Below are 12,401 nucleotides of genomic sequence, written 5' to 3' on the forward strand. Positions count from 1 at the left end.
GCCGGCCGGAGTGGCCAAGGCGGGGGTCGGCCCGCGCTTGGGGCGCCTCTGCCACGGTCCCCAGTCGTGACTGGAGGCGGAAGTGTGGGGACAAGTTTGAGCGTCACAGGCTCCCCATACGTCTCAGCGTGACCCGGGGACTTTCCCCGACGAGTGCAAAAGCACGGGTGCCCCCTCGGCCCTGGGTGGGGACGGGCAAGGATGCACCAGCGTATGGCGCGGGAGGGGGACGAGGGCGCGGGGCAGGCGGCCACATGCGGCGGGAGCCAGGGAGGGAGGCGGGCCGGGCGGGGCATGGCGGGGGAAGTGACTCAGGCCCGAGGCCGGCGGGCCCGCGCGAGGAGGAGTCGGGGGGCACTGGGAACGGGCGACCCTGAGCGGACACGCTTTAGGCTGGACGGGACGAAGGTGTCAGCCCCCCCAAATCGTCCAGGGTGGAGCGCGGGGGCGGGTCCAACTGCGGGGACCTGCGGGGCAGGGGTCTGACATCTGGGTAGAGGGCGATCAGCATCCAGCCCCGGGGGGAATCCCACTGGCGTCCAGCTGTGCAAACAGGCGGAGGGCCAAGCCGACCCAGGGGAGAGGGGCGAGAGTGCTGTTCAAGCCGCCGCCCGGGCGCCCGCGCTGCGGGCAGTGCCAGCCTCCCCGGCCCGACGCAGAAACTTGTTGCAACCAACAGGCGACCGCGGGTGCCCCTAGCCGCCAGCGGCGGAGTGGGTGGGCGGGCGAGAGGGAGGGGAAGGCTGGCGGACGCCGCCGCGAACTGGTGGGCAGACCCGGAGTCGCCGCGTAAGCGGGGCCGGCTCAGTGCGGTGCGGCAGGCGCGGCTGTGCGGCAGCGGAAGTCCTTTGTTGCAGCGCAGTCCCTGGCAGAGCCGGAGTGTCTCGGCGCAGCCCAGCGGAGCGCCGCGCGCCGTCAACTGCAGCCCGCGGCCCCTCGCCTCCGCCTGCCTTCCCCGCGGCCCCGCTGCCCTAAACTCCATAAAACCTCCGCAGCCGCGCGTCCCACCGCGCCCGGTGAGTATCTGCCAGTCGTCGGGGCTATTTGCGCAACTTTGGCCAGAGCTGGGCCACGGGCCTGGCGGAGTGCGTGGCCGAGGCGGCGCCGACCGGTGCGGGGAGCCGGAGCGTGGAGAGCGCGCGGCGAGGAGCCGGTGGCGGGTGACTGCCGAGCCGCTTTGCTCGGTGCCGGCCGTCAGTCCGGTGCGCGCGGCCTCCCCGGGTCCGGGACGAATCCCCTCTCCAGACGACTTCCCAAATTACTTCTTTTCCCTTTATTTTATTTTGTGGTGGGGGGGGAGGGGAGGTGGAGGCGGGAGGCCGCGCTTGATTGACGGGCCCAGAGCGCGCTTCACTAACTTCCAGCTGCGGCTGGGCGGCCGGTGGGAGGGGAGCGTCCCGGAGCCGGAGGCCGCAGACTTGGGCGCGCTCCGAGGGAGGAGGCGGCTGGGCCGCGCGGATTCCTGCTTCGCTCTTTCCCACCCCCGCTCCTCAGCACACACGCTTTTTGTTCGGGTCCAAAGTGGTAGGTCTCAGGGGTTTGGGGGTTTTTCTGTGTACGAGATCCCCCCCTCCCCGGAGTCCCGAGAAGAAAGTGCTTTTTGCCTCCAGTGGTGGGCGCTTACAAGTAGAAGTTCTAGTGGAGGCGATGAGCTAGTTGGGTGGCGATCTGGAGCTTGCTGCTGAAGCGTGCAGGCGTGGATTTGAGCTCAGCCGCCGCTCCCAGGCTCCCTTTCCACCTTAGCCACCCGTCCACGTGATCCGAGAGGTTGACAAGACATTTTCCAACTCGGACGTGTCTGGAACAGGTTAATGAAAGTCGTAGTTTTCTGGGGTATAGGGTATTTGTATTTGTGTTCGATCATGTTCCTAAATCGAGTGTCGCTGTGACGGTACACGTAGATTCTCCACTGGTTAGAATGTATTTCCGTACAGTATCTATCGCTGCGGCAACATTTTCCCCTTTGACACTGGAATCCACGAAGCGTTCCAAGCATTTTTTTTCCCCTTTTTTGAGACAAGGTCTGACTAGATAGCCCAAGATCGTTTGGATAGAATTCTCCTGCCTCAGGAAATCCTAAATTCTGGGGTGATAGGCATGTTCTGAGACTTTCCAAGACCACTTAGAATTAATTTCTTGAGCCAAAGTTTGAGGCACCACCAAGTCAATTGGTGAGAACGATGTAGTTCTTATGAGAACTTTAAAGCAACCACGGTTTTTTAAAAGGTATAAACTAGATTTTCTGGAATTTTGTCACTTTAAATGGGGAGAATGAAGGTACAAGAGACTGAAGTCCCAGTGATGGATGGCTGGTCATTTGCCCAGAACTGTAAAACTTCCCTTTTGAATCACTGGCTGTTGTTATCTCCCTAAGTCTCAGTAATATTGAGTGGCAGCCACATGGGCTTTCTTCCTCTTAAAGAAATAGACAGACTTAAAGTAGACACGAAGTGAAATGCCTTTCCAAAGGTTAATACTTAGAGTTTTGTAGTGTAATGTTGTGTTATAGCCACTTGCACTCATTTTAACGCCAGGATTTCTTCTCGGACAGCAGAGTTTTACAGGGTGTGGTTGTGCACGCCTGTGATCCCAGCACTTCAAGAGGTTGGATCAGAAGCCTGAGGCCAGCCTGGATCTGGCATACAGAGCAAGACCCTTTACAAAGCTCAGGGCTGGAGAGATGGCTCAATGGTTAAGGGCACTTGCCTTTCTTCCAGAGGGACTAAGTTTGACTCCCAGCACCCCCACACCAGGCAGCTCACAACTACCTGTAACTTCATTTCCAGGGAACTCCACACTCTTCTTCTGGACTCTAGGACATCTGTATTCATGTGCGCACCCCTCCCCCCCCCACTACACATAATCAGAAATTAACATGAAAAACCCCAAAGCCTCATTTTCATGATTCGGAGTAAACCCTGGTTGAGCAGTCCTTCCAGCTGGCTGTGTTCTTCCAGTTCCTAACGTTATGCCTGCTGGTTTCACCACTGTGGCTGCATCCTTGTGAGGAAAGAGAAGCCACTTTTGACCAGGGCATGAGCACAGCTTCCTCACCTTGTTATGTTGGTTTTTGGTGTTTTGAGACAAGTGTTTCTCAGTGTATCCCTGGCTGTCCTGGAACTCACTCAAGACCAGGCTGACCTCAAAGGCTGAAGAAATCCACCTGCCTCTGCCTCCTGGGTGTCAGGATTGAAAGTGTGGACCACTGAAACTGCTGTTTTATGTTTTGTTTTGTTTTGTTTTTTAAAGCTAGGTTCTCACTGTTTGGTCCATGGCCAGCCATAGCTTTCCGTCCTCTGGCTTCGACCTCTCACCTAGTGGTGGGATAACAGGTCTGCACCGCCATACAGGATTCTGACATGGGTTTTTTGTCTTTGTGAAGCAGGGTCTCACTGTGCAGCCCTGGATGACCTCAGACTCTAAGAGATAGGCCTGCCTCTGCACCCACAGTGCTAGCATCAAAGACTCGTGCTGCTACGCCTGCTCATGACCTTGTGTTTTTATTTCATGATAGCTGCCAACTGTTTGTACCTTCTGCTTCCTCATTCCTCCACATTCCCCCACTTTTGTCAGTTTCTGGTACAGTTAGGGCCTTTTCAAAGTGCCCAGTGTCCCTTGCAACACCATTCAGGAGAAAATGTTGCTGCTTTTTTTTTTTTTTAAAGGCCTATTTTTCTCTATACAGGACACAGACTGTCTAGAGAAAAGAGGGGAAAAAAAAACCTTTGTGTTAGAATACAGAAAAAAATAGAGGCTGCAGTCTGATGTCTCGGAGGAGGGTTAAATGTGTAAAACATCTGCTTGACGTTCACTTAGGTCTCTGTAATATTTTTCATAGTTTCTTGTGTTATAAAATAATGAAAATGCTTTGCTATTCATGTTTTTATGTTAGCCTAATTAAGTTATTTATGCCTATTTTTTCTCAAAGTGGAATACCTTTTCAATGATAAAAGCAGATGCCCTTTATAAAAGTTCCAACTATACTAAAGTACATAAAATACAAAACTGAAAGTCGCTCTGACTCCCACTCCCCAGAGATAATCACTGTGAACAATCAATCCCTTGTTTAAAAACATGAAGGCAGCATCAGAGCGTCTTGCTGTGTGTGCCTCACCCCAGCCTGTTCCTGTTCACAGGCTGGTGCTTTCTGCTCCTACCTCAGATTGTTGAGAATTCCCAGGTTGAGGCGGGTGGGGGGTTGCATTGAGCTGATGTCAAATTCTATAACCTAGTGACGTGTGAAAGTTTTCATGTTTAATAGGGCTGCTGTTTTAGGTTAGTCCTCGTTCATTCTCCTTGGTGGGCTTCTTCTCACCCTTAGCAAATGTTGCAATCTGTTATCTGATTGATTTGTGCAGACTACACTCGTTAAAACAAACCCTTCGAGTGGAGAGAGCTTCTTAGCTTATCATTGGGAATGAGTAGGGACACTTGCCACAAAGACCACCGCCAAGATATCCCTGTGCCTTTTGTGATGGTGTGGGTTCCTCATGGTCAGCATCCAAGAAAATCGTGATAGAAAGGAAATTAGAGTAACGGTGGGCATTAATTACTGTTGTTTTAAGTTATGGGAAGGAATGGGAGGGGGTGTGTGCAAAGACTAGCCTGAATTCTACCCACATTAGACATCTTACATATTTAAGGTAATTTCTAAGTATACTGATATTTTGTCCTGCATAGTCATTACAAAGCTACTTAGGCCGGTGTGTTCAAGAAGGATGAGCTGTGGGGTTGATTTCCTAGTAAAGCTCCAAAATAGCAGGCTCAGATTTAATCACAGTAATTCCTGGAAGGTGTTGAGGACATGCTGCTTTTTTGAGAAGGGGGTCTCTGTAGCATTGGCTGTCCTGGAACTCACAGAGATCCATCTGTCACCAACTGCTTTTTTTGGGGGGGGAGTGGGGTGGTAAAAACACTACTATGTGAATATACATTGTTTTCAGAATCACATCTGAAGGCATGGAGGTGTATAACCTAGTATAAGAGTGCTTGCCTATCACACCTGAGGCCCTAGGTTCAGTCCCCAGCACTACAAAATAATGAGTATTAAAACATAAAGAATAGCAGTGTGTAGGGTGCATGACTTTAATCCCAGCATTTGGAAGGTAGAGGCAAGTAGATTTCTGTGGGTTCAAGGCCAGCTTAGTATACATAGTTCCAGCCAGCTACATAGTGAGACCCTGTCACCAAAAATAAATAAATAAATAAATAAATAAATAAATAAAATAAAAAATAAAAAATAATAAATTGCTAATTATATTTTCTATTAGTTTGTTCTGTGAGGTGCATGTTGTCTTTTTAAAAGCTAACTCCTTCCCACTTGAAATTGACAGCAGTGGGGGTGGCCATGGTGGTCAGCAGATGGAAAAGGAGGTGGGGAGAGGGGTGCGTTCTGCTTGCCTATTAGATAAGACAGCAAGAATGATAGGAGCTTTTACAGCGATGGAAAATGTGACTGTGGGAGGCTTAGAATGTTCCAGAGGGGCACTTCACTTAATAATCATACCCAGAAAGTGTTGTCTGGATTACAGAAACTGAAACTGTGCATCTTGAATCAAGAGTTAGGGTTTCAGCCCCAGCTTCTGTTTACAAGATGGGTAGTTAACTACTGCACGTGTTTTCTTCATTCACAAAAAACATAGATAATTAAAGGCCTGTCTCAGTGCACTGATGTGTGAAAGAGGCCCTATAAATCGACAACAGTGTTTCAGTGACGGCCATAAGTAAGAACTGATGAGCAAAACAAGACTTGCCCAGTTCAGCATTTGTTCCTGGAAAAACTCGTTATCATTTAAATGCCAAGCAACTACTAGAATCCAGGGTTGTAATGATGCCTGACACAACACCTTCGTCTTGAGGTACATACAGCCTCCAGTTTAGATGGCCCATCTCCTGTCTCCCTGCGGCTCCCACCATAAAGAGGTGCCTGCCTCATGCTAAGTCAGGAAAGGGTCCCCAAAGATGGCTCTAAGCAAAGGAATGGTGTTTATGAAGTAAGGAAGACTTCCACTTTTCCCGTGTTTGGGGATGGGGGAAGTCTTAAGAGATGTAAGGCTTAGGGATGGAATTGTGTTTAGAATGGATCTTTTTTACTGGTACTTTTAATTGGTTTTATTTCATTTATTTTAATTAGATAAAATTTTGGAGTTTGAATAGCTGTGATAGCTTCCAGCACTCAAGGCAGAGGCAGGCTGACCTCTAGAGGCCAGCCTAATATAGGGAGAGACCCTTTCTCCAAAAAGAAAAGAAGTTTTCTCAGCCTTGGTTAGAACTGACAGGAAGCCCTGGAGCTGCAGAGCTGGAAACGGATACTTCATTCAGCTTACAGGCTCTGCGAGCAGAGGAAGCAAATAATCACGGGGGGAGCTCCCTGGCAGGCCACACAGCAGATTTTACTGAACACTTAAGTTCTAAAACGGCCTGCCTTCAAGTTGTTAACAGTTGTAGCAGACAGTGTGAGCTCACAGAGCCAATACTTTGGAATAAGTAAAAATACTACAAAATAGGGTGGAGGGATGGCTCAGCGGTTAAGAGCACCCGACTGCTCTTCCAGAGGTCATGAGTTCAATTCCCAGCAACCACATGGTGGCTCACAACCATCTGTAAAGAGATCCAATGCCCTCTTCTGGTGTATCAGAAGACAGCTACAGTGTACTTAAATATAATAAATAAATCTTTAAAAAAAAATACTACAAAATAAACTCCAGCAATACAGATGCCATGTGCTGGGAACCAACTTGGTGTAGCTGCTTTTAAAGGTCACAGGTGCACACACCGCCCTCTGGTGTTCAGAACATGGCTGTACAGCCTCTAGTTTAGAGGGTTAAAAATGGATGTGTAAAATACCTTTCCTCTTATACCAGAGAGAAAGCAGAGGCCAGCACTCCATTCTCTTCCCTCTGCCTTCTGTGTGGATGGACTCCATGTGGAGTCCAGTTGAACTACAGAAATGGCTCGTTCCTGTTACTTGGTAACATTTATTATCCGCTGACCTGCCATGAAGCCAAAAGATAATTTGGTTACCTTCTACATAGTACAAAACAAAGGACCTCAAAGAAGTAAATTATGTACTTGTTTCACGGCCTATAGGAGATTAAAATGGTGGACAGCAGATCAGCGTGCCTTTTAGAAGTGACAACTGTTGGCTTGACGAGGGGAAGAACAGAAACAGACAGGCCAAAGAGCAGCAGTCTCGTTTTGAATAGGTGCAAACAGGTGAGGCCTATTGGTGAGGGAGGTGAGGCGGTGCAGTCCAGGCACTGTTGGTGCTGGAGACCTGGGTCTGACCCTTACAGCCACCAGAACGAGATAAAACTGAGCATGTAGCTTAACCTTATAGAGCAGTGTTTCTCAACCTGCAGGTTAGGACCCCTTTGGGGGGGCTGAATGACTCTTTCACAGAGGTCACATATCGTGCAAATCAGATGTTTATGTTGTGACTCAAAACAACAGAAATAACTTTGTGGCTGGGCATCACCCCAGCATGAGAAACTGTATTAGAGGGGCGCGGCATTAGGAAGGTTGGTAATCACTGCCTTAAAGCCTGGTGTGCCTTCTGATTTGCAAAGTAGTAAACTGAGCTTGACTTTTCATGAAATTGTATAAGTTGTGTTCAGTATGATGAGCTTTTAAAAATTAGATTGCCAAAAACACCGTTGTTGCTAGTCAATGCAAGAGTCCTTGGCTGAATGTGACTGGTTGAGAAGTAGGATTCAAGGGGTGGGAAGGTTGCTGGGAGTTACTGAGCGGGTAGAACTGGTACCCATATCTAGTAGTGCCTGTTTCTAGGACTTTTTTTTCTTTTTCCTTTCACTTAACAAACAAGCGAAGTGCCAGCCATGTAGCACTTGAACATGAGCACAAGAACACTAAAGCCTTTAAGCCTCGTCCCTGTCCTCTCAGGCTGCGTATAGTGGGCATTACTGTACCATACTGCTCCTTACATCAGTGAGTGCTGATGACATAGCATTGTTAAGACTAATGCAGGGAGCGTGGTGGCTTTAACAGACTTTTGGGTGTGAGCACAAAATTGAACCACCGTTTATAGCATTGTTTCTATGGGAATGTGTGTTTCAGGTTCCAGATAACTTAAAAATAAGTTTTGGAACATTATCCAATTATAAATTCAGAACTTCCTGTACTAAGTACCGAATTTAATAGCTAGCCAGAACGCCTGGTTTAAATAGTGAATAATTTTTGTGTTTGTCACTTAAGTGGCTCAGAGTAAACCTTTTATCTTGAGGAATCTCTACAACTGTTTATTCCCACAAGTGTATGTCTTCTCGATCGCTGTCCCTGTGTGTGGAACTGCTGGGATTAAAGATGCATATGCCACCACAACTTTATGTAGGTATTTAACACACCCTTATATAATCAGGCAAAACCTGTTAATTACCATTCAAGAGATTTATCCACAGAGAAAATCATTCCTCATATTTTACTTTGTCAGTGAGAAATTTACTAAAATAACTTCTACAAGCCTGGGGTTATAGCTTGTTGACAAATGTGCTTACCCAGCATGCTGGAAGTCCTGGGTTCTGTCACAAGCACTTAATAAACGAGGCATGGTGGTTCAGGGCTGTAATTCTAGAGCTTGGGAGGAGGCAGAAGGAAGATGATCAGAAGTTCAAGGTCATCCTCTACTACAAATAGGGTTTGAGGGCAGTTTAGGCTATATGAGGCCCTATATGAGAGCTTTCCCAGTATCCTTAGGACTCGTGTCAGTAAAGCCACATTACAGCTGTCATTCAGATGAGGCTTGGCACTTCTTCATTAGCACCTGAATTCAGGGCTTGCACCCTGCCCTTAGTTAAAGGTCTTTGCAGAGGACCATACTAGATAAGAGTACCAAGGAAGTTTTTGTGCTATCTGAGGTACATAGGAATATTTGTCTATAGGCCCAGCACCTAGTTTACCTCAGTTAACTATAGCCTGATTTAATGTTTAATAGTCCTAGATGTTTGATTTTTATGAGATACGACTCTTGGGCTTAGATTAAGATCTATTCTCTATAGGTTTATTACTGTCTGAATTGCTTAATACATTGTTGCTGTGTTTCTTGACCATTTTGACATTTAACATAAGCTGGTAAACATTTTCAAAGTGAATTTTTTTTTCTATTTTTTTCGGAGCTGGGGACCGAACCCAGGGCCTTGTGCTTGCTAGGCAAGCGCTCTACCACTGAGCCAAATCCCCAGCCCCGTTTCAAAGTGATTTTTAGTTTAGAGTAAGATGTACTGGGTTTCTGACTCCTTATACTGGCACTGACCTGGGGGTCAGACCTTTGAATGCAAGTTGAAAGGTTTACTTTTTGCCCCAGCCCAACGGCCCACACATCTTCCAGTAAGGCTGGTAACAAATACAGTAACAGATTGTAACCACAGAAATCAGAGCAGGTAAAATATAAGGTATAAATAAACTTCTGATGGCTGCAGAGAAAGCTCAGATGGATGAGAGCACTGCCTGCTCTTCCAGAGGTCCTGAGTTCAATTCCCAGCAACCTCATGGTGGTTTAAAACCATCTGTAATGGGATCTGATGACCTCTTCTGGTGTGTCTGAAGACAGCTACAGTGTACTCATACATAAAATAATTTAAAAATATTTCTTCATAAGCTGCATAATTGACAATAAAACAGGGTCACACTGTGGAGCCCTTGACTGGCCTGGAACTCATGAATCTCCCCATCTGCCTCCCAGTAATGGATTAAAGTCACTCTGGAATGTTTCCTGGGTCTACTTACTTTATGATTTTTGTGCATGAGTGTTTTCCCTCTGTATGTTTGTATACCATGTGTGTGTTGCCCACTGAGATTTGCAGAGGGCATCAGATCCCCTAGAACTGGAGGGAGTTACAGATAATTGTGAATCACCTTGTGAGTGCTAGGAATTGAATCTCTCTGTAAGAGCAACAAGTGCTCTTAATCACTGAGCCATCTCCCTAGTCCCAACATTTTTATGTATTTGCATTTCTTTCCCCCCCCCCCCCCCAAGCTGGGGACCAAACCCAGGGCCTTGCTAGGCAAGTGCTCTACCACTGAGCTAAATCCCCAACCCCATTTTTATAAGTCATAAATAAAAAAAATTAAAAAGAAAGCAAGCTTTTTGGGATTTGACTGAAATTGTTTAATGACAGTAAATGCCTAATACAATTTCTTTGTGGGAGTGGGGGAGGGGGCTTGTTGTCCTGGACCGCCCTACAGACTAGGGTAGCCTGAAACTGAAGGACTCTCCCGTCTCGGCCTCCCGGGAGCTAGAATTGACGGAATGTGTTGCCACGCCCAGCTGCTTTCAGTGGGAAGCAGGGGTGGGAAGACAGGAATGCGACGCATGGGGCTCACACCTGCCCGTGGAGGGCTCTCCAGCACAGCAGGTTGCCTTCCTTTGAGCAGACTCTTCCTGGTTACATGCTGTGGGAAACCCGGAGTGTAGGGAAGGAAGCGGCTTGTGTTCTTGGCTTTGGGACACTGGTGCTGTTTCTGGGGTGTGTGCAGATTTATTGAATGCATGAATGTGCGTCCGCGTGCTTTGGAGGCTGGAGCATACTGCTTAGCTAGTGCTTGTTTGGGCTAATGCAGAGTGTGTGGATTTTAAGTGATTGTAGCTTTACACGTGTGTAGTTGGCTTTCTATATGTTTACATTCATTTCTGTTAGTGGCCGAGTCAGTGTTTTTCATTTAACTAAGAAGGGGTCTTGGAGTTTTTTGACGCTGTCATTTCTTTTACTTGGAAGGAAACTTATCTAGTTAGATTTACCTCTTGGTGCTCAGATAAACATTGCCACCATTGCAACCGCAGCCAGTATTGTTTCCCTTAATTATTACATGGCCAGTGCCACATTTTACACATTACTTGTGTGATTCTTTATGTTTGTTATTGGAGTCACTGTTTTTTCCCACCTTACTGCTGGGGCAAATGATTGTAAGCAGGTTGCACAATGGAGAGCAGGCAAATGGCCCCCACCCACCCACCCCCCAACCCCCGCTTGCCCCACTCAGTTTCCTCCCTGTTCTGTGTGGGCATCTCTAGGTTCCACTCTGGTTTGTTTCAGTTTCCAGTAACTGTTACTACTAGAAAGTCTCCTAGAGCTTTTGATTCTTTTTGCTTGTTTCTCTAGTCCTTATAAACTTTTCTGTGAATCCTACAGGGGAATAGCCAATGACCTCAAACTCTCACCCTTAAAGTCAGCTTGAGTCAGCGTTGTTGTAGGCTTTCTTTTGCGCTTGGTTGTACTACTGTGTTTTACATAATTCTAGCTGTAACGTTTTTTTTCTGCACCTTCATTTATCAACATACTTTATTTTTAAACGTTTTAAGGCCTCTTTAGTTTCCGGTGCACTGGTGAGTCGCCCCCATATGACTGCACACATGCCTTCCTGGTGCCTTGCAAAACCAGAGGAGACCATTGTGTTCCAGGGATGTTGTGAGGCTCCATGCAGGCGCTGGGAATCAAACTTAGGTCTTCTACAAAAGTTACAAGTGCTCTTAAAGTCTTGTGGGCTAACCTTAGTGTAATTAACTCTCATGGATAACACAGATGATGTCTTTGAACATGCACCTCTTTTATCTTTAGGCTTGTCCTCAGTTTAGCTATGGCATCCGAGATATGGGTTTGAAGTTGATTACCTTTTTGAAACACTTGATTTGGGTTCCAGGAGACATGGTGGCTTCTCCATTTCACAGTCCTCACCTCTTCCTAGTCTTTCTAGGGAAGTCCAACAACTGAGGAGTGGGTAGGGAAGGAGGACAGCGTGGACCTGTCTACAGCAGGAAAGTGTGAACAAAGGGTATGTGATCTATAGTTGCTCTGTGAGGAAAGATAAAAGCAAGAAGAAATGAGTGGGTTTGATATTTTCTTGATTATTATGACAGAGATAGAAAGGTTTTAGAGCTACATTGTGGCAGCTCACATCTTTAATCCCAGCACTCTGGAGGGAGAGGTAGGAGTATCTGTGAGTTCAAGGCCAGCCTGGTATACCTAGCAAGTTCCATAACAGCCAGGGCTAAATAGACCCTGTCTCAAAAAGAAAAAAATAAATAAGAGAGTGAATATTTTTATTTCACTGAACAACTCGTTATGGTTATTGAGTTTGTTTTTGTTTTGTTTGTTTGTTTTGGGTTTTGGTTTTAACTAATTAACTTTATGTATATGATTACACTGTAGCTATCTTCAGACACACCAGAAGAGGGGATTGGATCCCATTACAGATGGTTGTGGCCACCATGTAGTTGCTGGGAATTGAACTCAGGACCTCTGCAAGAGCAACCAGTGCTCTTAAACCACCAGTTCCAAGGAATCTAATGCCCTCTCTGACCTCCATAGGCTCCTGAATGTATATGGTGCACGTGTGTGTGTGTGTGTGTGTGTGTGTGTGTGTGTGTGTGTGTATAATATTTTAAAAGT

The 12,401-nt window shown here is 47.0% G+C and overlaps 1 protein-coding gene across 6 annotated transcripts in view; it reads left to right on the plus strand.

Annotated features, from left to right (window-relative positions):
- The first annotated feature begins 881 nt into the window (after positions 1–881).
- Zbtb1 (zinc finger and BTB domain containing 1) overlaps positions 882–12,401 on the plus strand; it is a 31,514-nt gene continuing 19,994 nt past the window's right edge. For 3 of the 6 annotated variants that reach the window (XM_039112273.2, XM_039112274.2, XM_039112272.2), the window contains exon 1: positions 6,706–7,215. In XM_039112273.2, coding sequence (XP_038968201.1) covers positions 7,099–7,215 — 117 coding nt within the window. In that variant the 5' untranslated portion in view covers positions 6,706–7,098. Of the gene's footprint in view, positions 1,017–1,382; positions 1,525–6,705; positions 7,216–12,401 lie in introns of those variants that run through there. The other 3 variants (XM_063261928.1, XM_006240241.5, XM_006240243.5) reach the window with 2 other exon arrangements.

The sequence above is a fragment of the Rattus norvegicus genome, chromosome 6 (assembly GCF_036323735.1).
Source record: "Rattus norvegicus strain BN/NHsdMcwi chromosome 6, GRCr8, whole genome shotgun sequence".
Taxonomy (NCBI): Eukaryota; Metazoa; Chordata; class Mammalia; order Rodentia; family Muridae; genus Rattus; species Rattus norvegicus.